Raw genomic sequence first — 27,688 nt, 5'->3', positions numbered from 1 at the left:
ATACGATAAGAATACTAGGGTCGCACTTCTATCATATTTCATTGCAGTGCGTCAGTTGAAGTACCGGTAGAGAGGAGACAATCATTGATTTATTGGCAACAGTTCAGTTCATTTGCTTTTGGTCACGTCGCTCGGTGCGTGACATTCCGGAGCAAATAATAGTGGAACTCAAGGATGTTGTTTCTTCAGCAGGCCGGCTCCCCCTTATTTCAATAATTAACAGTTTATGCCCATATTCAGATATGAGGTCTGGACCATGGTTGTTTTCTCAGATCAAATCTTTGCAGCAAACAAATATAGCATAAAGCAAGAAATGAACATAATATGGCCTATTACACATACACACATTGTCTGACTGTCTTTAAAGGACTATGGTAGCACCAAAGAATCAAAAGGGTCATTTCTTGCCCACACGTAAGGTTGACTGAATGACTAACCAGTAGAAAAAAAAACAAGAAAGTGGCAGGTGAACCACGATACACCAGGGAAGATTGTCGCTATCCATTTCCCTAGGCTGTTGCTCAATTTTTTTTTTTCCCTGTGGGATCATTCTCTTAAAGTAGCTAATGTGTCATGCTAACTGGTTTATTTGACATAGTCTACACTGTAGAAGTAAACAGGCAACCCCATCATCACCAAAGTAAAGTGACTTTGACTGCAGCTACTAGGTTGATTTAGGGTTTACAAAATGATTGGGATCATAGGATGGGTGGATTTTCAGATTTTTCATTGTTTGAAACACCAAAAATAAGTCAATAATTGCACTGCAGTTATCAGGTCTATATACCCATTGCAGTACATGCACATAGTCAAGATCACAGAGAATATTTCCAGTGGCAATATGTTTTACAGACAAGTTCCAATGTTTGTTCTGCAGGATCCGATGCCATGTACATTTGAACTAAAACATGCTCAGTACTGGGCTAGTCGAGGAGACCTTTGAGGTTTTCACGCAAGGCTCAAGAAAATTAATATTTGACCCTCCTTTGCCCTGACATCACAAACTACGCCGCTGCTTAAGTGGAAAGACAGACAGATGAGAACCTTGCATACTAATGTTACCCTCTGCATCCTTATGCCCAGTCTTCTATTTTGCATATTCCTCTATTTCAACTTTGCCAATTCCCTGTCTTCCTGGAACAATGCCACATACACATTATTCTTGTTTGTATGTAAAGTCTTTTGGCCTGAGGCATCTATGAATCACCAAGCCGGAGATTTGCCATCTATCTGTCATCCGGATTGCAAGCCAACTACTCGCCCCTTGGTGTCACACTGAGGCAGTCTACGCCACTTAGAGTAATTTACCGGTGTCATAATGTTGGTAATAACAGAGATGCTATATTGACTTAGCTAATTGGCTTAAAAAACGTGTTGCTAAGATTATAAATGATTGTGTGGCTGCGTGATATGTGTCATTCACCCCACACATAGAAGAGGAGGTGTTGAAATATTTAGTGAGGATAGTGATTCGTGCTGGCGAAGATGAAGCTTTTTAAAAAGGTGTGACACATACTGTATATGCATATATTTTTGGCTCGATGTTGCGATAGAACTTGTCACAGTGCTGTGAGCGTGAGTACAATTTGGGTTGTGTGGTAAAAATGTAATGACAGTGACGACCATACAATTTTTAAAATGGCTGCCAGGTTTCACGGAACTTATTTTGACGGTTAAACAAAGACATGAGTGAAATTATTTAGAAGCACATCTGTTACCAGCCTTTGTTCTGCTTTAACCTTTGACTGTACTTTATGAGTCCTTCTGTGTTATTTCCACTCACTTTCTGTATTCACAAGAAGGAGGTTGTGTGTTTTTTTTTTTTTTTTTTTTTTAGTAAGTGGGATTGTGCAAAAGCAGCATAAGTGTTTTGAAGAATTTTCCATTCCGCTGTGCCACAAAATGGTGTGGTGGAGCATACAAATAACCATTATTAGAAAGCTTTCACATCACCGTCATCACACATTGTTATATGTCCACTTTTGCTATTCAAGCAAACTTGATTGCAACAATGTATAAATGTAAATATGATAACTGCTTTCTTTGAAAATGTGTGATTATTGTCTGTTCAAGCTTCAAACTGGTCAATGTCATGATACATTTTCACCTGGATGCGTATATCAGCCTCCAATAAGTAGAGCAGTGGCAGTTGTAGGCCTGGACGAAGAGGCAAAATTAGTAACCCTCCACCGTCCCTGTTGACGGCTGGAGTCCACCCTCCATGAAAATACGCTTGAAGCCAGTCTGGCCACCCCACTAAAACCGAACTAGAACTGCTATTGGAGTGGATACATTCACGCTTTGGTAAATATCAGCTCAAAATATTCACTTGATTTGTACATAGTTGTTAACGCTGGCTAAACAAATGAAGGGGAATTGGTTCTTGTGTTCACTTGTTTTCAACATGGTGAATAGTTGTTATACAATTGACTACTTTTAACACAAGCTATTCTAAAATACACTTGTTTTTTTTAGCACTACAAGCGAAAGAACACATCAGTATGTTGAAGAAAATTTTCAGGAAATTCACGTTTAATCAGGTAGTGAATTTTTTATCTATGAAGTGATACAATATGGTTGTAATACATAATATTATTCTGAAAAGTTCCAGGACTGGTGTCATAAAAGATATGCAGTATTTCAAAAGCTCTATCGCTAAACTACAACCCCCAAGTTTTCCTCTTTCACATAATCTTTGAGTCTCATGCACTTTTCTTAGCCTTCGCTGGCCTGCCTTGATGCACTGCTACAAAGATCCTCCCAGGATTCACCGCAGCTCCATTGTCGCGCCCATCTTGAGGTCGTCCTCGTCTTCAAAATGTGCATCATTGAGGAACCTCTTGAGTTTTGGGAAAGAGGAAAAAGATGGAGCTCGGTCTGGTGACTAGGGAGGCTGCTCTAGCATGGCGATGTTCTCGTCAGGATCTGCCCGTTGCTTATGGCATTGTACGCAGGCGCATTGTCATAGTCCAGCAGCCACAACTGGTCCTGCTCGCGCACTGAATGAAGTCAACGGCAAAGGATGTTTGTCGATGTGCTGGTTAACTGTGTGGCCCACATTGAAACCGCATTGAAGGGCCTAAATCTTAGTTTGGGTGTGAAGTATATCTTCTATACAGGAACATTTTTGACATACCTCATAGGCAGGCACATTTAAAAAAAAAAAGGGTATACAGGCTGCCTGTCACATGGATTACAGTCTAATCACTAATGCAACCCCAAAATCAAAGTAAAATATCCTTCATGACATGACCATGACAAAATCGCTGTAATGGTGTTTCACAATTCTGCTCAATTAAGTCTGATGAGAAAATTTGTTGAGTGCACTAAAAAGCCTGACATTCCGGGAAATGTTTTCACCTGAAACATTCTTGCTTTTATTGTAACAACATTCTTGGTTTTATTGAAACCTGCAAAAAAAAAAAAAGTCACGTTGAATGTGGAAGCGGCCACAAAGGGTTGAAGCTGACATGCATTAAGCAGCAAAGCGTAATGTTTAACTCCAGGGTTCATTGTTGGGTAGAAAATCTCCGAATAACTGTGAGAGAAAGGTCAAAATAATTACACTGTCAAGTCATTCACAGTTAGAAGACAAGTCCGTAAAACAAATCTAGGATTCCCTGCAATATGAAGATGACATGCTTCGAAATGGCAACATGGAAAAGATGTTCAGGATTTGGATGACATCGGTGCTTAAACATGAACCACGGCGCAACATCTGCCGCTCTTTAGTCGCCTTGGGGGGAACGGTGCCCGAGCTGGTTTGGCTTCATACTATTTACGTTCCAGCTTGATTTGCTATGGCAGGAATGAGACATAACTAAAATAGAGAACAGGAGGTGGAAATTAACAGATGGAGGGATATCTTCAAGAATCATTATTTTCCTTCAGGTTGTACTTGGCAATGGATTATTATCCAGGCAAAAAAAGAACATATTTATGATTCTGCAATAGAGATTCAGGTTTTCATTTGTGTGTGAGCAATCTGTGATAAATAGAATCAGTGTTTGCCAGAAGTGGGTTTTGGGCCAAGGAGAATTCCATTAGATGTTGAAGATCCTGTTTTCTCAACATTTCTGGACAGAAGATAATCCAACAGTTTATTTTTTGTTCTTCTTATTCTCAATAGTGTGATCTGGAGGGCATCTCAGCTGACTGGGGAAAGGTGGGGTAAATCTTGGAATGGTTAATAGTCAATTGCAGGGCACCCAAACATTCACACTCGAGTTCATGTTTGTGGGCAATTTATGGTCTTCAGTGTCCTTATCGGGCATTTTTTTTTTTTATTGTGGGATGAGCGAGGAAGCCAAAGTACCCAGAGAAAATCCACACAAGCACACAGGCTGCCCTCAGATGACAAACTCAAAAGAAAGGACCAATTTTACCAATAAAAATTCTGATGGAAAATACATTATGTACTATGTGTATGAATTTAAATTAATGTATCAGATTGAAGCATGCTTCTGGTGTTTTTTTTTTTTTTTTTTTTTTAATAGAAATTACGATTCAGGTGTAGTCCACGTGTCATAGTATTCAGTTGTATTTATATGGCATATGCACATCTTGGCCATTACTTACATATAGCTGCACATTCTAACAACATTTCATTTAGAAATGTAATGCTCAATTTTAGTTGGTCCTGTAACTCTCCAAGGTATTACTTTAAAGGTAATTTTTGCAGTTTTAAAAGAGCGTGCAAGATTAAAATGGTGCCTCCGTTTACTAATCTCTGTTAAAGTCTCTAAAGCCACGCATTCGAGTCATGCATGGTACCTAATGTGCACTGTAAACAGAGTATGTTAGTAGCATGACTTATGGTATTAGAATTAGAAGCAGGTCTTCTCTCCATTGTAGTGCAGTTGTGAAACAATCCACATTCTCACCAAAATAGTAACTATATTTTAAATTAAAACCTTTGACAGTGTTAAATGTGGACATTTTTTATCGTTCAGCTTTTGTACTGGCTTTTACTAGCTTGTGTTGTGGCGCAACTATATTTTTAGTAGTAGTACTGAAGCCTGGCTTATTGAAGTTAGTGGCGCCATGAATGAAAACACTAAAATATTTACGAGTCTAATGGCCTCTTGACCTGGCTGCATAATACATCGTGAAGGTCTTCAGTTTGGTGCCAGTGTGCCCTCCATGTTTTATCTAAGCAGCTAGTCGGGTCCACATGATTGATGCAGTTTCATCTTACGGGCTGTCACGCTCCCCTGATGAGCAGATACTTTATCGACCTCTGTCCCGACGAGTGTCTCTTGTCTCAGCACGGGCGAGGAACTATAAGCTCTTTAAGCGAATAGACTCCAAATGGCGCATCAAGCTCAGATTTTATGTCGATTTCAGTGCAAGGTCCAATCAGATAAGATCCCCTGGTGGGACATTAGTCTCTGGGAGAAAGCCGGGAAGCAACAGACTTACTCACTTTCTGCCAGATCCGATTGGCTGAGGAGCAATTTGTTGATGTGTTGTTTTGTTTTGTTTTGTATTTTCCACACCAAAGTGTTGCCCTGTTGCCGCTGACAATAATGTTTCTACTCTCGGCATTTAAAAAGTGCCATGGGTCTCTTAGTTTATTTAGAATTATGATGATTGCTTATCCTGGTGGTGTGCTGTGATATTCTGTTGAGGGGGAAATGCATTAAAAACTGTAATCCACAAAGCCCCCCCTGCTGATAAAAAGATTACTTTGCATTTCCCCTCCAAAGCTCTGCAGGCTGGATCAGAAAGGAGACAATGTACACCCCTGCGTAATTTGCTTCCACAGCAAAAGGCCAGCTACTTATCTTGTCAATGCAGGATTTATTTTTTAATCTGACCGATGTGATGTTGAAACCTAAGACCAGGAACTCATCTCCTGCTCTAGGTGAACTGACCATCGCCAGAGAAAAACGAGACACTGACGACAAAGCCACTGAATTGAAGACATTGTTTCGTACCTTTGACTTCACCTGACCCCTTTTCAGTGTACAGTGCTCTTTGCAAGGGAGTCATTCTTAAGACAACCAATTTGTTTTATTAAGGAAAGGAGATATGCTGAGATAATAAGTAGCAGGATATCAAGGGGCATGTCAGAATTGTTTTCCATGCACTGTTGCCCCTTAATCAAAAGAGAAGCAAACTGAAGGTGAAAATAACAAGTTCACTGATTAGAAGTAATCACTTGTTCTGATTGTTCTCATGTTGCAAAGGCTGACAGCTTTATTTGTATTTTGAATATGCATGGGTGTTTTTTTTTTTTTAAACCAACAAAATAAGACGTGTTTCAAAGCCTACATGTGGCAATTTTTTTTAATCTCCTAAAATCAGACCTCAGTACAAAAAACTAAAAATAAAATTCATAGATTCATCATAGATCAGATTTTTAAGACAATACAGGCAGAGACTGTCAGAGTGGAACACTATAATGACTAACATAGGTTCAAATTGTGGTGACTTTTGAATAGGATTAAAAAAGGCTTCAGAGATTTCAAAATTGTCTAAACTCTTTCATGTCATGAGCAAGACTTGGCCACTACCAAGAGCGGCATGGCCACGCCACTGCTCACGGCTGTTTCATATTCATATATTAATTAGACAGACATATAAGTTGGAGTTTTTGTCAGTGGCATTTGCCAGTTTGTTGTTTTGTGTTAGTGAGTTGCATTCACTGCCTGTTGGACTCTTCACTCTACGCGTGAATTAGATTAACCCTACTCACAGCGATTCTTTGCCCGTTAGTTTGATCCAGTCCTGGTGAGTTTGTTTATTTGCCGCAGAGTCATCAGACCCTGCTCTACGTCTTTTGGATCCCGCCTAGCCTAGCGTTTCCGTGCATCTGCTTTGTTGGACGTGTATGACCCAGTTTCTGGAATAAACTACATTGAACCTTATGCCTCTGCCTCAAAGTCCTGCATTTGGGTCCCCCCACCAGATGAGGTGAACGAAGGTATTCTGATGAAGTGCGGGAACAGGACACTCATGCTGGGAGCTGAGGTACGTCACTGGAGCCTCTTTTAGCCACCAAAAGGCGGCTGCTCCCTGCAACGTTGAATAATACAAATGCAATAAAAAAAAAATGATGCATCTTTACATTATATTCATAAATTCCTAATCCAACTCACACCAAGAAATTGGCAGGTTTGCCTGTTTGTGTTGCTATAGAGATCACAGTTTATGCCATTATTTGATCAGGATTATGTCCCCAGCTACCTGGAGGATTTAGTCCCCCTTTTTTTTTTTTTTTTTTTCTTATAAGCTGTATATTACTCTTGGATGTAAACCATTCAGGGCAGTTGACCCATCTACTGAGCTACTAAAAACACAATCGATGTCTGTGTCAGGCTGAAAAGCGGCGGCCAACGTGACTGCAACATGACTTTCAATAGTGACAAATTTCCCTCCATGTAATTATAAATCATAATAGGCGTAGCAATAATGTGTTTCCAATTGACATTCCATGTTGTTTTTGTTGAATACATTTATACAATGTCCTCTGTGAAAGCATATTGGCTTTTGTGTGTTTTCTTGGTTCAGATTCTCTCGTGCTATTTTACAACGCTGCAACATTGCAAATTATTTAATCCTAAATGCTGCTGGCAAACACAAAATGGAGAAGAGGATGAGGAATGTTAATGGGTCAAATTGTTTTTCTCCCTCAAATCTCTTTTTCTGATAGCACTGACTTTGGCATTGTCAACTCTTCAACTACCTACCTACAAACTAACCTCTAATCTACTGCATCTAATGTTTCATCCATCTGTCCATCTGGTTTTCAAACACTTTCATCTGCATTTATCAAGGTTTCCTCAAGAAATCGATACAGCAAGTTCTGATGTTAATGCACAAGATATTTATCTTCCATTACTTATAAATAAGAGCAACTAACCAGAAAAAAGAAGACCTAAATGAATCATGTGAAGCCATCTCAGCAAAAAGAAATCCATTTAAAACTAGATGTACAAAGACTTTTTGAGCATAAGATGAATAATATTCATCAAATATGTAGCTCAATAATTCCAGAGGCATGAATGAGTTTGGCAAAGTAAAAAAGGGCTTGTATGATAAAAGAAAGGAGGAAAAAAAAGTGTTGACTTAGATCTCATCGCATAATTGAAAAAAAGTTATTCAATGTCTTGTGCTCAACTCCTTTTGCACAATTAGCTTGCTTTAAACATCAGATAAAAATTCATATGTACACAAATCTAAAATTTTAAAGTCATGTACAAAATACATGGAAGATACTGCACTCATGTTATTGTGTGTATGCTGCTTTTTTTTTTTTAACATTTACAGAGGGGTTACGTCAGGAAGGGCATCCAGCGTAAAACTGTGCTAAACAAATGTGCGTTCATCTGAGATGGCATGCTGTGGTGACCCCTAATGGGACGAGCCGAAAGGAAAAGATGACATTGTAATCATAAAATACCTTAAATGCAGCTATTAAGTGCATGATTCTGCACACACCCCTTGACGAAGGAAACAATCTGATACCTTTATGTGTCCTGTGTATATTTTGCCCTCATTAGTAGGCTCCAGCTGACCAAGCACTCTAATGAAGACAAGCGTGATTGAAAACGGATGGATGGGTGATGTATAAAAACGCTGACGGGGGCAAACTAAAACCTTCTTCACAGGTCTTTATCATAGTCAGCAGAATTTATTTTTTTTACGTGTTTTTGCTTTGCTGTCTGTGCTTTCTTCACGGTGGAATTCGCCTGCGACGGACTGTAAGCTAACACGCTTGGTTCGTGTTTGTTTAACCCACACACATAATATTCATCCAAAAATAGCATTCAAGTGGGCCACTTAGCATCCTGATTAAGGCATCTGCAGACACTGTGGTTTAAAAATGTCTCGAACCCTAAAATTTCTTCCTTCCCTTCCCATTTTTTTTTTTGTCCATCCTATACTGAATTGGAAGCCCTCTTAAAATATACAACCCATCACGCTTTCCCCTCATTGGCTACATTCCCAAATCCATCATTTGGCTTTTTCCCCCGCTGCCTCACTTCGTACACGCTTATTGCTCTGTCTGCTTAAATTTGCATCATTCCTCGGTGTGCAATGTCAACTCTGGCCTGCTGATCAAATCCTAACAAGCTGATGGCAGCTCTCATCCTGCATTTAGCCGCCGTACTTCCATGTCGCTGCCTCCGTGTTTCCCACAATTCATTGCTGGTACGGGACTAGTGCCCGGGCCCCGAGTCTGCTGGTCTGTCTGTTGTTTGTTGCCGGGGATCAGTGAACAGATGGTGTTTTACGTTTTCCCCCGCAGAGGATGAGTACAGCATCATGTGAGATGTGGTGTAGTGCGCACGACTTCCTCAGTGGATCCCTCTGTGCGCAGATGAACACTGCTGCTATTTTTATATACCTGCATATTTTTACTTTGCATATCACCATTTGTACTCTTACAGATATATTTAACCTATAGACCTTACACCCCACAGGAATAAATTTGGTGTATAAAGGGATTATTCCACACTCAATTCAATTATTCGATTATTATAATTTCAATAATTTTATCTGCACAAGATGTACATGGTGTTAGGTTCTTAGGGTACATGAGTTAAATGGTTATTTTGATTTTTATAAGCCGTGTTGGTCATGGAGTTAGGTTATATTGTAAGGTTCCTAAATTTTTTGGCATGCTTTTCAAAAGGTCATTTTTTAAAATTTTTTATTGTTTCAGAGTAAATCTTTTTCTTTCTTGTTGCAGTAAATGTATGTAGTGTTCTTGTTATTTGTATTTTCATAGCATTACGAAGTTTGGTCTCGTAAGCAACACGATTTCTTATTTGGGTCGCAATGTGATCAGGGAAACCCAGTCTTTGGCAATGATGGTGCCATGGATTTCCCTACTTGCAGCAAACGGCAGAAGGTTCAATTAATCCGGGCTAAACGAGATCGCCGCTTAAGGGGCAGCTAGAAATCGAAACAGAAAATAAACAGAGCAAGTTGTTATGTGAACCTTTGTAAACTACAACTACAAAACTGTTTTGTTTTCAATCTTTCAACACAATGCAGGTGTATACTTGTGGAAAGTAAATAAAGTGAGGTTTCCAAAACTGACAAGGTTAGTGTATCAAGGATGCTTCCCTCTGGCACTTTTGAAATGTGCGTTTTCACCTGCTGAACTGACTGTGACAAAATTGTCTGTCCAAGATGAAATGATCATATTTCTCTACAAGAATTCGAAGAATGCATTTTTGGGGGGGGGGGTATCGTTTCATTGAGGCATTTAAACTTTGAGAAATGGATTGTGGAAATGAGAGGAGGAAAGGAGAGGAAAACTGGAAGGAAGTGAAAATAAACAGAGACAAAGTGGTTGCACAATTTTACACACTCTTACAATGTGTTCAGAATGAATCAATCCCATTCAAAGGCATGTTAAATGGGAGTCTGCGCATACCTGCCACATTTAAAGTGCCTCAGAGTAACCTAAATTAAAGTTTAGGTGTTCCAGCAGGCTTTTTCTGACATTTTCCATTCTTTGCTTTAAAATAGGAGCCTGGACATTTTGTTTAAACATTTTTGAACTGTTCATAATTCCTTCAGCCTGGTCTTAGAACCTTGGTTCATCTGAAAAGAAATAGGTTCAAAGCATAATGGCGCCACCATCACCTTTAACTGTCGTCAAGGTGTTCATTTGTTGTTCACCAGTGTTGTGTTGGATCTAAACAGGGGTTTTGGAATTATAGCCAAACAGTTTTAGCCCTTTTTTTTTTTTTTTTTTTCCAAAGACCATCACAAAACCTCCTAAACACATTGGAAAACTTATTATGGTCCAATGAAGCAAATTTGGAAACTTCAGAACAATTTCAAAAGGTGTGTTTGACGGAAAGGCAACACTGTGATTTGATGGGCGAGTACGGGCCCGCACGCCATCGCACTCGCAAATCTTCACAGTTGAGCACGAAAAAAAAACAAACAAAAAAAAAACGTAAAATTTGTTGCAAGTAGAAATACATAGATATTGAAATACGTTGCTTATTTTGTGTAGTCTTGACCAATGTTCCCTCTAAGATGCACCACCACGCAATTGCGCACGTCACAGACTTTCAGCACACATGAAAACCGCAGTGAACCACAGTCTCACGTCTTTTTCTCTTTAACATGGAAGCACACGGTCTCTCACAATGAGCTGCTGCTCAGCCTACTTCTTCTTCCTAGGTTACCTGACACCGCCACCCTCCGCTCTTCAAGTACACTCATAATTACAAACAGAATACACACCCGCAACTCTATATCTGCGGGCATGACTGGTGGACCACACCCGTAACTTTATATCTATGGGCATGACTGACCACACATGCACAATTTTCAAATGTGAGTGACTACCGCTCATGACCAAAAACAACTCATTTGTCGAATGAAGCATGTGTGTAAATTGTAGAAACTGTGAAAGGAATTATGAATTCTCCGAGTAGCTATTGGAGTTAGAAGAAAACCTTTTGCTGACAGCAAAAAAATATATAAAAAAATATTGTGGAAAATCCAATGTAATTGGTTAATTCTGATGACAGCCATGTTTGTAACAAAGTAACTGTAACCAAGTAGCTCTTCCTAAGTAAGTTAACAAGGTAACCGTACCCAAGTGTCAGAAACAAAGAAAAAAAAAAAAAAAAGGTAAAATGTCAGTAAAACTGAACTACAACATTGAAAACAGAGGAGTACACTAAATTTTGTCATTTATATTAGTCTAATTTTTTAAAGCTGCATCACAAAAACCTGGCATTCGAACAGGTGTGTTTTCACTTTTGGAATCCACTTTTACATGTATTTTATTTGCGATGCGCTGTGAAGCTAAGTTTAAAGCTCACTTGCTCTTGCTAATGACAACAAAAGCCACAGGATTAGTTGTGGAAGATTGAGTCAGGGTCCTTCGCTCCACACTGCTAATTAAGCTCTTATCTTGAGCCAGTCTGAAGTGCCATTCAGCATAAATACCATGTGATGTTCATGAGCAAATTCTCTAAGCTATTGATGAGTTCTCTGGGGAATGCAATTCACAAAACTTCACAAACATTGGTAAATATATTTGCCTCTCAAACATTATGTTAGTCATTGGCCCCTGCCAGAGAGTGATTGTCCATGGAAGCATGAAAATATTTTTAGAGCAAAAAATAGTGGCTCCATTTTCATGTTTATTTTACCAGGGGGAGTTTACCATAGATATAACAAACAAGTGTAAACAGAATCCATCGTTAACATCTGCAGTTTTACTATTTTCAGATGTCCTGTAGAAATGTTCTCATACCTGTGAAGCTTCTGCTATAATGTTGCCTTGAAGCCGATTTCATCCTCAGACCCTTTTGATGAAAGGCTTTTTGCCTCAAAAAAAAAAAAAAAAAAGAAAAATAAGGTCATTTCTTCACCCTCTGTCTTCCTTTTGTCTCATGCATGATTAAAGCATGGGCTCTTTCTGAGAATAGTCTAAAACACAGGCGCACATCGCTATGTGCAAAGAAATTCATCACTATGTGCTAGTAAATTAGAGCTGTGGTGAGACTTAAGCAGTGGCAATTTTTTTTTTTATAAACATTTTACAAGCTCAGCGGAATGATTGAAATCCCTGCTGTCAGGTGATACGGCAACACAAATGCCTCACCACGCAAAATGAACAGGGTGGTTTGAAATATAAAAGGTTATATACCTATTAAAAATCAAATAGTATAGTACATGTCAAACCCAGTACACTCCAAAATATAGAATGCAATTGCCTTCTCGTAAATTTTCAGAAGCACAGACCTGAGTGGGTGATAGCAATAAGTTTAATTCATGTACAACAATAAAACCATAATTTCTTAGAATAATGTATTTTACGTAACATGGAATTCATTCATAACCTGGTACATACGCTATTGACTGGGTCACACATTCTGCTATATTATATGAAGTGTTGAGTGCATGCACAAAGGAAGTTCAAGGAATTGTTTTTTTACCCAGTGCTTTTTTGAACAAATAATTATATATTAAATGGTAGCGAAAAATAACCCCGATTGTGACTTTTAATATTAGTGAATGAAGTACAGCACGGAGGGCTACAGGTATATCCCAATCAATAGGGTACAAAATATGTGTAGTATTCCAACGTTAATACTAATTAGCTCATTAGCGGTGACATTGTCAACGCGATTGCAAGCCAACGAGGTCTTCCAAGATGGAGCTTGAGGGACAAAAAAACAAAAAGCAAAAACAAAAACAAAAAAAAAAAAACAGCTGAAGGAGGTAGTTTAAAAATACCAGATTGCTTTCCTCTGGGGCTGGAATGACTCATTACCCAGGCAGCAAAGCAAGAAGTGCTGTCAGAGAGGTCATCCCGCTATATAGCCACACTCCAACTGCGCCATTGTGCATCACGCTTGAAACACTGAAGTTGTTTTGGCACTGCTAAAAACAGAGAATTTGGATGAAAAGTGGTTGGTACACACCTCTTCTTCAATCCAGTAATAAATAATGGATTGGGCAAGACCCCTTGAATCTCATGTCGGAGTTTTACTAAGAGATTTTGGACAAGTCTATGCTTTCAACTTTGTGGGAGCAGTCTGAGCCAACACGAGGCTGCCGACTGCACAAAGCAAGTTCCATTAACGCATGCTTGGATGAGTTTGGTAAAGAAGACCGGAGGCTACAACTGTTACCTCAACCCTAAAAAACTAAACAGACCTGTAACCTGGCTTTCTTGCCCAACAAGCACTCATTAAAGGACCAAAATAATCCCAGGGACACACTTCTTACGAAAGTCTTACATAAAACGATGGATGCTGTTTTCATTTCTTGTACAATGCATCAGACACGTTTCCCAAAACATATGTCCATATAGTGCAAGATTAAATCCAGCAAAGTCATCATTTTTCTCAGTGTGATTGCTATATGTTGCCGTGTGTCCTCAGGGGCGCTATAAAAGTAGATAACCTGGCCACTACTTTGCTCAGATACTGCGGCAGCAAGGTGACTTGCCACTATTGGATCTTTACTCTTGGCTTATCTGATGGCTTCCATGCCGTGAATCGTGAAATAGGAAACCCAAATGCCACCCCCTATCTCAACGTACGCAAGCCAGGTTGGGGTGGGGTGTGGGTGGGGTGGGGCGAGGGGTATGTGGGTACTCAGCCTTGGATCATCCCTCATGTGGGAATTAAGGAGCAGGAGCGATGACTTCTTGCATGAGCTGAGCTTTGGGCCTGTGTGCGACCTTTGCAGTAACAAAGGTGACTGATTTGTGGAGGTCTTTGATGTAAAGAACTGCCCTTATCAGACCAAGAGAGAGGAGGAATCACGAGAGATAGCAAAGAGGTTTATAGAAGGAAATGCAGCTGATTCTTTAGCCAGGTGGAGATGTTCAGAATCTCTCTTTCCCTTTGTCCCCACTTTTTCCACTCGCCTTTATTCCTCTTATAAGAGATCCTCTGCACGGGGGGGGGGAATCTATTTTCCTGCAGTGGAATGTTTTGTCTGCACAGGGTGCTGGGATACTGAGGCAACTGGTAAATAATGCACAGGTTTTTTTCTCCTTTCATTCTTCTAAAGGAGGGAACACTCACTGTTAGGCAATCTGTGAAGCGGGATTATTAAACCAAGAAGACCACGGCTGTTTTTATTCCCATTTGCAAGGTGAGAGAAAGCATGAATATGGCTAAAAACGCCTACTGCCGCAGAGTATTACTTTCTTCCTTATCATTATAGCCAACAAAAGTGAAGTAAAGAATCTTAGGAGGAGCAAAGAATTACCAAATTGAACAAACCTGCTTTTGTTGGAAAAATTTTAGTCTCATATTGGGACTTATTGGGTCTTCTCTTCCAGCTTTTCAAGTTTTGCTAACTCCAGTGTTGTGGTTGATGTTAAAGAACAAATGTCTGTGATGAATAAGACTCATGCAGATGTGGCACAATGGTACAATTTACACACCAACATGAAAATCCATCAACTTAGAGCAGCACAAACATTTCTTTTTTAGAAAGACTAAGGGGTTTTAACTGTAGCACAGACCAAACATTACGAAACACTGTTAGAGTGGCCGAGCAGAAGTAGGCCTCCTATCAACATGAATACATTGATTAAAGGGGATTTTGATTATAGTTTTTTTTTTTGGTCAACGTGCCTCCCGGGCTGCACACACCTCCTAAATAGATTTAAGAATTGATTTGAGTTAAACTTCCACACAGTAAAAATATAATAATTGTATCTATCATCGTTGGTTTTTTAGGGGGCAAGGGCACAGTGTTCCCAGTGTATGTCTGATAAGTGGCGCTACCAAAGAGATGAATGGCAACTAACGACATCAGTGACCAAGTGGCACATGAATTCAAACCCTATACATGCTGTGATGTTCTGACACATGCAAGGGGAAGAATGTATTCCCATTTTTACCCATACGCAACCAGTGAGATAATAAACAGGCTTCTCAGTTATCTCTGCATTCACTTCCTTTTGCGACTTCATGGATAGAAACTGACTCACACCATATTAAAATGTCCCAGTCTCAAGGAAGAAAAGCTACAGCATCCCATCCAGTGCCATTGCATTTGGCACAAGGATTGTACATAAGAGCTTTCAGTCTCTGCACTAAGGGTCTTACAGAAACATGAAACCATATGTGGTCCAACATAATATTTTCTGACTGATTTCACATTCGGTATTAGCAATAAAACTGCTTCTGTTTTCTATGCGAAGCTGCTTTCATGTGTCCCGCTATAAATCTCATTCATATCTGTAGTGTTGAGTCTGTCTGTAGTGACTGCATGAGACTCGGTATTTTGCATAGTCAGCGGGCAAGTCCAGCAGGGTGGAATATTGCCCAAGTGAAGACGAGACAGGTTGGATATATTATGATAATAAAAAGTGTGACAACCGTGGTTTGTCTTCTTGAGCTTCATCCCCACGTCTCTTCTTCAGTGGTTACATTTACATAGACAACAAAATCTTAAATGACAAATGGATTGATACATGAGCCCTGCACTTTTATGTGTTTTATTGGATTCGTGGAAAATGGTGCAAAAATTCTGAGCGAGCATTTGAGAGTTATGGTGTTTCGTACAATGGTACAACGATTGGAAGATGCCACGTTTTAATTCATTTAACTTCTAATTTGTGTATAAAGTTTTTATTCACTGACTTTTTCAAGGAACATCATCATTTGAGATTTGTCTTAGTGAAAAATATTCACTGATAGTTTTCTTTTTCAGGGTAATGTAATCAGTTATCTCTTTATAGGGCAGCGTTGCAAGTGACATAATTCTTAATTTGTCTGTCATATTATGGCACAAACTTTTTTTTTTTTTTTTTAAATGCTACACCATCAAACTCATGAGGTGACCTAATCAGACAGTGACCTATTCAAAAAAATGAAAAAGAGAAATACATTGGCCATATCTGGTAAAAGTCACAGGTTGTAAAATAAGGTTTTGGCAACTGAGAAACAAAAGGTCACCAAATGAAAAGGGTTTAAATTTCCAAAAGGTTATCTTTTCAAGCAAAACAGGAACATCTAGGAAGTCGTACATCAGAATACAAAAGGAGACGCTGCCAACTGCCAACCTGAATAGTCTCGGTAAAACCAAAAAGGACAGCTTTGATATCTCACATGGACGTTCTGCGAATTGGAAACTGTGAGCCATTGCTCATATTTTGCCCGTCTTTTGTAGCCTAACAAGGTCATCAGAGCGCAATGGTCCAATGAGATTGAAACACCACAAGTTCGAGGAAGCTCTTTGATTTTAGTTAGTAAATAACCCATTTCCATTAGAAATGAAAAGATAATTTCTCCTTTGCAGGGTTTGAACTTTTGGCATCACAATTTTTAATGTGAGGGCAGTGCAAAGTTATAGACTTGACTGTTTTTACTTTTGAATAATAAACTGTGTAGCAACTTGTACTAAGTTTTTTTTTTTTTGTGTATTTCCATGGTCATCATTGGCACTTTGGCTCATCATTACTGTTACCCTTGTGAAAAGGTTGACACACAAATACACAAAACAAATAACAGATTGGCATCCTGGGAGGGCAGTGCATATGTACATAGGAGATTTTTTTATTTTCTATAAGTCAAAGGTTGCAGTGACATAGCTAAACACAGGAGTCACTTGTTTTACCTTCAATGCACCGTTTGTTCCTCATGGATAAACACAAAAACAACGACTGCCAAATTGGGGGATTTGTAAGACTGACCCTGCCAAAACATGTTGTGACATCCACCTTCTCCTCCACCGCCTGGAGTCTGTAGCTCACAGTCGAGAGTGCAGTTTTTGCCTTCAGCAAAGACACGCTACAATGCAATTCCAAAATGTTTCAACACTGATTGAAGTGTGCCTTCCGGTCAGACCACCTCTACTTGTGTTATCATCAACAAGTCTAAAACTGCCTTGGTTTCATTTAAGGAAGCATTATCCGAAGCTGTAGTATAATGTGATTTTTACTGGTGCTTTCGTGCTTTTTAAAATGTCTTTCATCAGGGATCCTTTTGGTTCATGTGTTATCTTTGCTCACAGTCCTTACTGGTAATGGCTGCTGCACAAAATGTGCGCGTATTACATCACACAGAAGCTTGCTTCTTCTCGATTCAACTCTAGTAAATTGTATGTCAATAATCTGATTGTGAAGATGTATGACAGTATGAAGTATATGTGCAAATGCATTTCTAAAATTGTTTATCCTTGAAGCCTGGTCTCCATTCATACAATTAATTAATTTTTGAGAACCTTCTGCAGAGAAATACCACAATTCTATCAAAAAGTTGGGGAAGGCCTTATAATAATAATTATTATTATTGTATCAATGATTATAAGATCTTTTCACTACATAGAAAATACACAAATGATTGAAATGCAATTACTAGCCATGCTAAGGCTGGGTAGATGCAGTGAGACACTGAGCCTGATGTCTTTTCTAAGCATCCATGTGCAGATAAGAGAAAGCCTGAAACACGGTGTGAGCCAAAGTTGCTTTATAGCCAGCACAAAAAAGGACATTCAACATTTTTGCTCCAGCCAATCCATCTGGACACCTTCACATCCATGGGAAATATTGTAACTGTCATCAACCCATATATAGTGCATGGCTTGACAAAATCGAAATACTGTAGGTAATTCAGATAGCAATACACCACTTTCACACTTTGTCACAATTGTTGTGTAACAACTAATCTGCAGTTCATCTGTACCATCTTGTAGGTTGTAAGTACACCATTAAGATTTTTCTCAAAAAGTAACCTCTACTATAATAAATGCCTACATCTAAATTATTTGCCAGAGATCTAACACACTAGAAAAAAATAAGCACATCATCCCAAATAGATGTTTCCTTTTTTCCCCCCAGGAAAGGCCATTTGAACACTATTGCTAAGCATGACCTGGTTTCTCAAATGAAAGTATGAAATCTTGGAGGCTGCCAATCAGATGTCGTAAAGAAATTTCCAATAAGATGCTAAAGTTTGAGTTTGTCCACAGGAATCGTCCTCATCACTCATTTTAAAAAGACTGAACCAAGAAGCAAATTTGTTTTATTACCATGATTTATTTTGGCTTTGAAGTTTGAAATCCAAACAACTGGGAAGTTGGCAAGTGTCCCAGAACTAATTGTGTTCGACCTTTTTGCCATCCCAACTGTACTTGCACAGTTAAAAAAATATCTATATCCAGAAACTGTATATTCCCAGACTGTTTAATAATATGCTGGCTGCATCATCAGGCAATATTATACTGTTATTGCTAATGAAGGAAAAGTAGAAGCAGCATCTTCAGGTTGAGTTGGAAATACAAAGTGAGATAACAACTTTGGCTAACTTGGGAGGGCAGCAAATCACTCAGGGTCTTGATGATAATTTGATGGTATTTGCTGGAAGGCCAGAACTCTTCACTTCCACTTTCCCATTCAATTTTTCACCAGCCAGGGGGAGATTCAATCCGACAGCCCCTTGATTGCGAGTGCATTCTCTCGGTGTCAAGACCATCCCACTGCCTATTTTTTAACCAAGTGACAGGATGTGCCTGCCAATGTTATCGTAAAGCATTTAATATGCTTTATTGATTTCCATCTTTTCTGTGGAACATTCGCATATGCATGTGTGTGCGTGTCTACGTGGCCCCTCTGTGGACATGGGCACGCACACACAAAACCACCGTTGCCTAGTCCTGCCAACCAGCGCTTCCCTCAGTTATTCATGAGCCATCTGCTTGGGCCAGTGCTGTGTCACAAGTGTGTCAAACAGGACCTCATCTGTCTCCTCCCCTTATCTCCAACCCGGCTATCTAATTGTGTCCTCATCTGCATTCCAAGAGTGCCACTCACGCCCCCGCAAATCTTTGTCGTGCCCCTCTCCTCCATCATGTCCTAAATAACCTGTTTGATCTGAGTTGTGCATCTTCATTTAAAATCAGAGCATCTGCTTCATCTATGTCGTTAGGACATGCAAAGTTTTGTAATGTATTTTTCTGCGTGTGTGTGTGTGTGTTTGCACTGCGTGCTAAGATATAGCTGAATCCTATCCAGACAAAATACAAAGGCACCAACAGCATCTCCAAATGAAACACAATACATCAAAGTATATTGTTACAATGACTAGTTTGATGCTAAAACCAGCTGGAAAAATAAGTGAAAAAAAGGTCCAAGTGCCTTTATCTCCAATGACATTTTGTGATGACATTTCCTATGACACAGTAAATAACACCATAAAAGGTAAAACACGTCATTCTGATCACTATTTCCACAATCGGAATATGAACTTCCTAACACCCCAGACACTTTCTAGAATAGTCCATTTCTTCCTATGGTGTGACATTTTTCACAGCTTTATTGCCAAAGAAGAGTTCTTCCTTCAAATACATGTCCAGTTCTTCCATGGCCTCCGTGCTTAATCCTCACCCAAACATTGTATTTTGGAGATCAGCATTGACCATTTTAAGCAATTAGCAATTTTTTGGCAACTCAAATTAGTGATTAAACATGATATTGAAATGATGGAGTGTTGATGATGGTTTGCAATGTAAGATGCCAGTATAAATATATACATATATGCACAGCATTACCCTCTTCAACGATGTGGTGTTCAGCAACCATATATGAGTTGAACATTCATGAAAAGCAAGTGTGGGTGTATAATACAAAAGGGGTTATATCTCAATCTACATGTATTCTTCTGTGACATTGTGGCTTTCTGTTCTTACCCTCCTGCTTGGCACATCTTGCTTGGACAGGTTTTCAGTCACTCTTCATGCACTTTATTGGACTGTGGAAATCATGAAAGCACTACTCTTTGGTTGCGATGTCAACCATGGCGTGTACATGATAGTTGTTATTGTCATTATGATGTGCAGCAATACCAGATTCAAATTCTCTAAATTGTGTGTCTATTCCCTGCATTTGCCAACAAAGGATATTGATTACAATAAGGGCCAAATATAATTTAAAAAAATAATTATTTGACCAAAAATGGCAGTATTAGACCTTTCAGCAATGTTGTGAGTTTTTAATTCATTGAGCAACAACATATGTACATTTAACAGCTTGTTGAGGCATATTGACTGCACGCAAGGTTTGTCTGCAATGAACACCAGAAGGCAATGAGCCCCTGTTGATATGCCTCAGAGCATAAAAAAAATGTGCCTAGATAAACAAAAAAAATTATGTGAAGCAATAACTGATGACAACAAAGGTTCTGGAGTCCTTGTAACATTCTTGTTTAATCGAGGCATAAATGCACAAATTTAAAATGGTAAAAATGACCCTTACAACTGCGGGCCAAAGCTCCATTCAGAGTAGTCAGCGATAGCCTAATCAGAAATTTGGGCTCCTGTTGTTTTGATCCGAAATGGTTTCTCAAAGTTATGCAAATAATGACAATTTATGGATGCTTAAACGGAGTCACACACAGCTGAAGCCTTACAGGAAGACATCACAACTACAGTATATTAAATGCAGGGCTGGCTTCAAACAACACAAAACTGTGTGGTTCCGTCAAGAGGCCAGAAGGTCCCAGTGGAGAAGAATGTGCTTCATCTCTGACAGATACGTCGCTTCCACTCGGGCGTTAGGGTGATGAGACTGTCATGTTAGCCACCCTTGCCCAATCCCCGGAGTCTCTTAGTAAATGATGGATTGGAGTCTCCCTATGTTGTCCTGGTATGACCTTTGTCTACTTTGGGGGTGCTTGTTGTGTTTTTTTGGTTGTTGTTTTTTTTTTTGCACTGTGACAAATTTGTGTTTGCCCAAGGTTCAAAACTTAACAGGGCTTCATAAGGGACGAATGCTGCCTCGCTGCACCAGCATATACATGCTGATTCCTGTGAGTGTCTGTTTTCCACGATGTCCATACATCCAAGGATACTTTTGTAGACTCGTTTGCACGATCTAGGGTAAAATTAAACTGTGTCCACACAAAAAAATCTCTTAAAAAAGCGTACGTTTGCATCAAACAGTACGTCAACTCAAGACGTTGCACTCTAACATCAATCCCTGAGATTTTGCAGCAATTAGAAGCATTCAAGGAAAAGAAAACAATGGCAAATCAAGGAATAATGTGAAGAGTTAGTTGAGTTACACCTCTACAGTACGTCAGAATTATACATATTTTTCAACTGTTTGGGCATTGGGGATCATTTACACACATTTCTTCGTTAGGATTATGGATATTGGATGTTTGTGGTTGGGCTTGATCCCTATCCCCCACGAATAGCGGGAGTCAAGTGTATATTATAACAGGTTTCCCAGGCTGTCACATTTGAAACCAACAAACCGAAATCTTATCCTTATCTTCATGACACTACCCACTCTTTCATGCTGCAGGGCTGGTGTCAGTGTGAGTTTAAGTGTTTCCATGCGTACACTAACAATACCCCTGTAGCAAATACTGTATTGTGTTGCATTCATGCAATATTGGTCAGGACAGATGAAACTCATGAATAACATTAAGCTTCAGAAACCTTTTCGATTAGGTGGACTTATGTTATACTAATAGATTGTCTGAAAAGGGACAACCACATATTTATGTACACTAGAAAATCAACTGTACAGAACCTGTGCGATTCTCCACCGTACGTTATTTCATGTTTCAAAATTGATTTTCCATCTTTTTTGATCATGTTAGCGAGTTGGCAGTGTACTGGTTCACGTAGTTGTGTGCCATGCAGCTTGTATGAGATCAATTTTCACTCTGCACTGTTCAAAATGACCCTATGATTGAGTGGCGACCAGCCCAGGGAATCGTCTGCTGGCGTAAGCTCCAACCTCTTTTGTGACCCCAAACTTGATAAGTGCTCGAGAAAATGGATGTTAGATGAAGACCGCATCATGACCAGTTTTAGGATCTTTGCTTTGATGGAGACATTTTTCTGTCAATCAAATGGAGTGGCGAAGTATAGCAGTTCTAGCCAAACCTGTCCTCAACTGCCCAATAGCTACTGTAATTTGTATAAAGGTTGCAAAGCGATGTACTTTAAGTTTAATGGCCCACGGTGTCTGTCAAGAGGAAACAAAAGAGGCTCATTTGCTCGTACTGAGTTATGATTGCTGTTGTACAAAGCTACAGCTCTGAAGATATGCAACTGGCAGGGCCTTGAAACAGGGAGCCGAGCTCAGAAACATGTTTTGACATAGCAGATACGGCGAGATTAAGTGCTGAAAACCAAACTGGCAGAAGACGATAAGGAATACATTTTATTTCCCACCTCCTGCAACCTGGGTGTTGTATTTTTAGATTGAGCATCAACAGCAACAGTAAGAACAAAATGACAAGCATCGGAAGAAAAATAATGGTGCGCTAAATGCCTTAGGATAGACTGACAGTAAAGATAAATGACAAATTTTGATTTTGTTGTCCAAACACAACACTGATGAACATCTCTACATAGTTCTCTGTCCCCCAAACAGGTATGGGTCCAGACCCAAGTCACCATTGACACACTGTAGTTTCACCAAATGATACCGTTTTGTGTGTTTCTACATGACCTTGTGGTTCAGAATAATCAGCCCCGATCTGGCTTGTTTCTGTACCATAGATAATATATGCATTAAGCTCGAGTGAACCTGACCAGATCACAGTGGTTGCTAAAAACTCTGCACTGGCTTAATAAATATGAATAAATGATGTTTATGTTTTTTTCCATCTCCAATTATAACACAAAAGTGACAATTTTATGCTAACCAAAGAAAATGGATTGCAGTGTGTCTAGGTCCACAGTTTTAAAGTAAAACTTAAAAATTCGGATCTTCCCATTACTCAAACATATTTATAAAAAAAAAAAAAAAAAAGAAGAAGCCATTTAGCGCTATTTCAATCTGAGCAGTTTTAGTTTGGGTAAGGCTACTTTACAATGTAAACACACCATACCAAAGAAAATCGACCACTATCGTTAGGTGGGAACGGAGCTACAACAACACTTAGTTATTGTTTGTAGCAGTTCAATCACCGTTGTGAATGTTGTTACTGTGCTGATCGATTTGACGACAATGTCAGTCGAACATTGTCATTCTAGCAGATTCTACCAAAGACAGGACATAATACCCATAGAGCAGAGGAAAGATGACTTTGACATGTGACGCAGAGGTGGAAATAGTCTGTTAATGAATAGACAGCAGAGAGTGCTTGGAAAAAAAAATGACAGCGGAGATACATAGTGTGCGCTGTGCAATAAATTATTGCTATTGTTAGGAACTGCTGGGAGAAAAAGTGCTACGATGCAGAAAGAATGTAAACTCTTGACAGCTTTCCGGTGGCAGGGTGATTGCAGGGAAAATGCACTAGAGGCCCTCTGTCGGGGCACACTCGGGCTCGCTTTAACAAGTTCACAAATGAGTTGCACCCACAATGCATTGGAGGGAAATGAGAAGACATGGATGGAAGACAGACAAAGTCATACTTTTTTTCCACGTCTTAGCACCTGCCTTGGCTTTGAGGTTGGGATTCAAATGCGCACATGGCAGCGGAGAATAGAACATCTCAGCTCCTTGGGCAGGAACTAGAGGAGATATATAGATGTGAATGTTGGTTCTGAAGGTTTGAAGACTAAAATAAATGCTAAAAGCCATCAGTACAAGAGTGCAACCCACCGTTTGATTTGTTATCTGCCTCAATGTTGGCATAAACCTGCTTTATTGTTTCATCCACCTAATTTCACTTGACTGAAGTTCAGTGGGGTGTATGCTGGGGCTTGGAGTGGGAGGGAGCACTTGTGGAACTGTGGAGCGTCTGCCTCAGAGGTCTGACGACAGGGGTTCAAATCTGTGTGGAGTTTGCATGTTCTCCCTGTGCCTGTGTAGATTTTCTCCGGGTACTCCGGTTCCCACCCATATCTCAAAAACATTCATTAATTGGAGACTCTAAAATTTCACTTAGGTTCGATTGTAAGTGTGAACGGTTGCTTGTTTCTATGTGCCCTGTGATTGGCTGGCAACCAGTCCAGGGTGTACCCCTCCTACTGCCTGTAGACAGTTGGGATAGGCTCCAGCACTCACGTGTTCCTTGTGAGGAGAAGTGGCTCAGATAGATAGATGGTGGACTTTGTTCGCCACCACTGTTGGGCACGAGCAAGTCTTTGTGTGACTTCTTTTTCCTTGGTTTCCGCTGCTACTCTGTTGGTTTTGCTACTTTCTTCTTCGGTGTTAGTCGACTCTTGGCATAAAAACTTGGAACGTGTTTTTTTTTTTTCTTTATTTGACCAATTCTGGGATTCAATGTCAAACCCTAAATGTTTTGATTTTGACGGTTTACATCTGCTGGTTCGGTCCTCATCACACAAGGGAGCTGAGAAGGAAGTGGAATTGTGGCCACAATATATCTTTTCAAATAGAGCATCACTGCGAATGTATGGAAGTTGATTTATCCTTGGTGTGGAACTTGAAGGAAATCATGTTCTTTGAACCGTTCTGCACACTATGTTCATTGAAATATATTTAAGTCAAGCCATATTTGCTAATGGGTTTTCTATGTTTGTTTGTGTCTTTTTAGTTCGGAGACTCCTGGTTCTGGTTGTGTGGCTGAACTTTGCACCTCAAAGCAACAGCTGCCCTGCTAAGTGTGTGTGCTACAGTGAACCCCGGCCTACTGTGGCATGCCAGCAACAAGGACTCTTTTCCATCCCTACTGAGATTCCTGTGCGGAGCCAGCGAATCTTCCTCCAGAGCAATAAACTGACAGTAGTGAGGTCCACAAGCTTCAGCTCTTGCCAAAATCTCACCGTACTGTGGCTCTACTCAAACAACATTAGCTACATAGAGTCCGGTGCCTTCTATGGTTTGGAGAAACTGGAGGAACTGGACATTGGGGACAACAGCAATCTTCGTACAATCAGCCCAACAGCCTTCAGAGGTTTAACTAAGCTGCACACACTCCACCTGCACAGTTGCGGTCTGTCAGAGCTGCCCGTTGGGGTTTTCAGAGGAATGTTCTCCCTACAGTATCTTTACTTGCAGGATAATAACATTCTAACCCTGCATGACGACACATTTCTGGACCTTGCCAACCTTACCTATCTCTACCTGCACAATAACAAGATCAAGATAGTAACCGACAACATGTTCCATGGTTTAATCAATCTCGACCGCCTGCTGCTACACCAGAACCGTGTAATGTTTGTCCAACCAAGGGCTTTTAGTGATCTGGCTAAGCTGAAATCCCTCTTTTTGTTTTTCAACAACCTCACAGTCTTGACGGGAGAAACAATGGATCCGCTCATCACACTCCAGTACTTGCGCCTAAATGGTAACCAGTGGATTTGTGACTGCCGAGCCAAGACCTTGTGGGAGTGGTTCAAACGTTTCAAGGGTTCCAGCTCTGAGTTGGAGTGCGATGTTCCTGAATTCCTCGCAGGAAAGGATCTGAAACGGCTGAAGAGCGAAGACTTGGAGGGATGTGTGGAAACGCCTCAAATCCAAACAAATCTCTTCACCTCTAAGGCCCAGTCTGGGAAGTTCCCATCCACTGAAAATCCACTTGGGGACGCAATTCCCAGGTGTTGTCTAGGAGATAACGACAAGTCATCTATCCTGTCTGGCAAGAGTCGCCAAATTACCAATAACCCCCTGAAGGAAAAGGAGAACATGTCTAAAACAAAATTTAAAGATCCAGAAAGAATGAAAAATGACACCCAGAACAAGCAGAATGATGGACCTCTTGGTACCTTATCCAACAACCTGGACAAGTCTTTGGAAAATATGAACCCTAACCTTATAAACAGTCTAGAATCTTCTACAACCTCAAACAAAAAGAAAAAGAAATGCTCCAAGAAGCCCAGACCAGACACCCACTGCATTAAAGGTCGGGGTACTACATTGCAAATACTGCGTTTCCTCCTCATTCCCACGATCTGGATCTCTCTAGCCATGTCTTAGGACTCCTGATATGATTCTAAATCCAGGACTGAAGATTGTGGATGCCCATGACAATGATAAATGATGTATACGGTGACATCTGCAACAGACAGTGACTGAAATGTGAGTTGCTACAGTCGGCCGGCAAGGGTGAGGACAGATGAGGATGATGATAGAGTACGTTTAACAAAATGGATGCCTTTACAGAACACTACAGATTTGATGTACATAATGAATCAGTGCCCAAAAATTGTTTGTTCTCTCTGTACTGAACTGTACTGTGTCTGAGCTACATTTTGGAGATTTCATCCCGTTTCCTGCTAAAAAGCTTCGACTGCTTATAAGACCACCAAGATGCGGAGTTTAAAAAAAGTGAAAGAAATGTGACACAGTAAGCACACGACGAATGTTGGGTCTATTTTATGGAAAAAAAAAAAAAAAAAAAAAAAAAAGAATTAACTCCCTCCCCACTCCACCCCCATTTATTTATTAAAAGTGATGCATCTGTTGGGTAATATGTTTTTTGTTAAAAAAAAGGTTTATTTTATCCCATTTTTACTTATATTTTCATGAGAGAAAGGATATAGGGGTAGCATTTTGCCAAAAGAATGCTGTCAATTTGTTTATTGCAATGGAACCATAGATATGCATTTTATTTTACTTGTGTACAAGTATGAATATATTATGAATAAAAGTTCTTTTTTCATAGATCTCTTTTAGTGTGGTCTTCTTTTTAGGACTGTAGCGTTCCACCATTTCCTCTAATGTCGCCATATATGGTCAAATGCTATTATCCTCATTTAGTATTATATGTGCTTGTACAGACACTGCCCACATTAAATAAATGTTGTGCTCTTAATGTCGAATATTCTTGTCGGTTCAAGTAAAAGGCTTCCAGCCACTATAAGTATACTTTAATCCAATGGATGCTAGTTAATGTACAAACCATGATTAATTATCTTTATTTTTATCTTGTGTTCCTAATATTTAGTCCACACTAACATGGTAATGACATTGCCTATCAATCTGAGTGAATGATTTCTTTCAATGATTGGTCCTCAGGCAAGCTGGAACAAATCATTGATTGTGGTAGAATACTGTGTGTAATTTTAAACAAGGGGTCCGGTGGTAAGATGAAACAACCCACTGATTTTGCTATAATACAGTGTGTAATTTTAAACAAGGTCATCATCTATCCACGTAGCATATTGAGAGGCCGTTATTGGCTGTTTCCACAGGCAGCATCACAGAATTTAGCATTTCATTAGAACTCGTTATTCATATTGCAAACACTGCTGCATTTCTTATCAGTTGGGATAAATTAACAAAAAACTTTTTAATGATAATCGTGATGCAGTATTTTTTTTAATGAGAAAAAAAATGTAAATTATAACCCTGGCTTTA

At 39.7% G+C, this 27,688-nt stretch overlaps 1 protein-coding gene across 1 annotated transcript in view; it reads left to right on the top strand.

Annotated features, from left to right (window-relative positions):
• Window positions 1–26,994, top strand: part of rtn4r (reticulon 4 receptor) — a 46,253-nt gene extending 19,259 nt beyond the window's left edge. Inside the window, exon 2 of the mRNA XM_061817943.1 lies at window positions 24,924–26,994. Within this exon, the coding sequence (XP_061673927.1) occupies window positions 24,924–26,305 (1,382 nt within the window). The 3' untranslated portion in view covers window positions 26,306–26,994. The remainder of the gene's footprint in view (window positions 1–24,923) is intronic.
• The last annotated feature ends 694 nt before the right edge of the window (window positions 26,995–27,688 follow it).

Source organism: Syngnathoides biaculeatus, chromosome 4 (assembly GCF_019802595.1).
Source record: "Syngnathoides biaculeatus isolate LvHL_M chromosome 4, ASM1980259v1, whole genome shotgun sequence".
In the NCBI taxonomy this organism is placed as follows: domain Eukaryota; kingdom Metazoa; phylum Chordata; class Actinopteri; order Syngnathiformes; family Syngnathidae; genus Syngnathoides; species Syngnathoides biaculeatus.
This window is presented reverse-complemented; position numbering and strand designations above follow the sequence as displayed.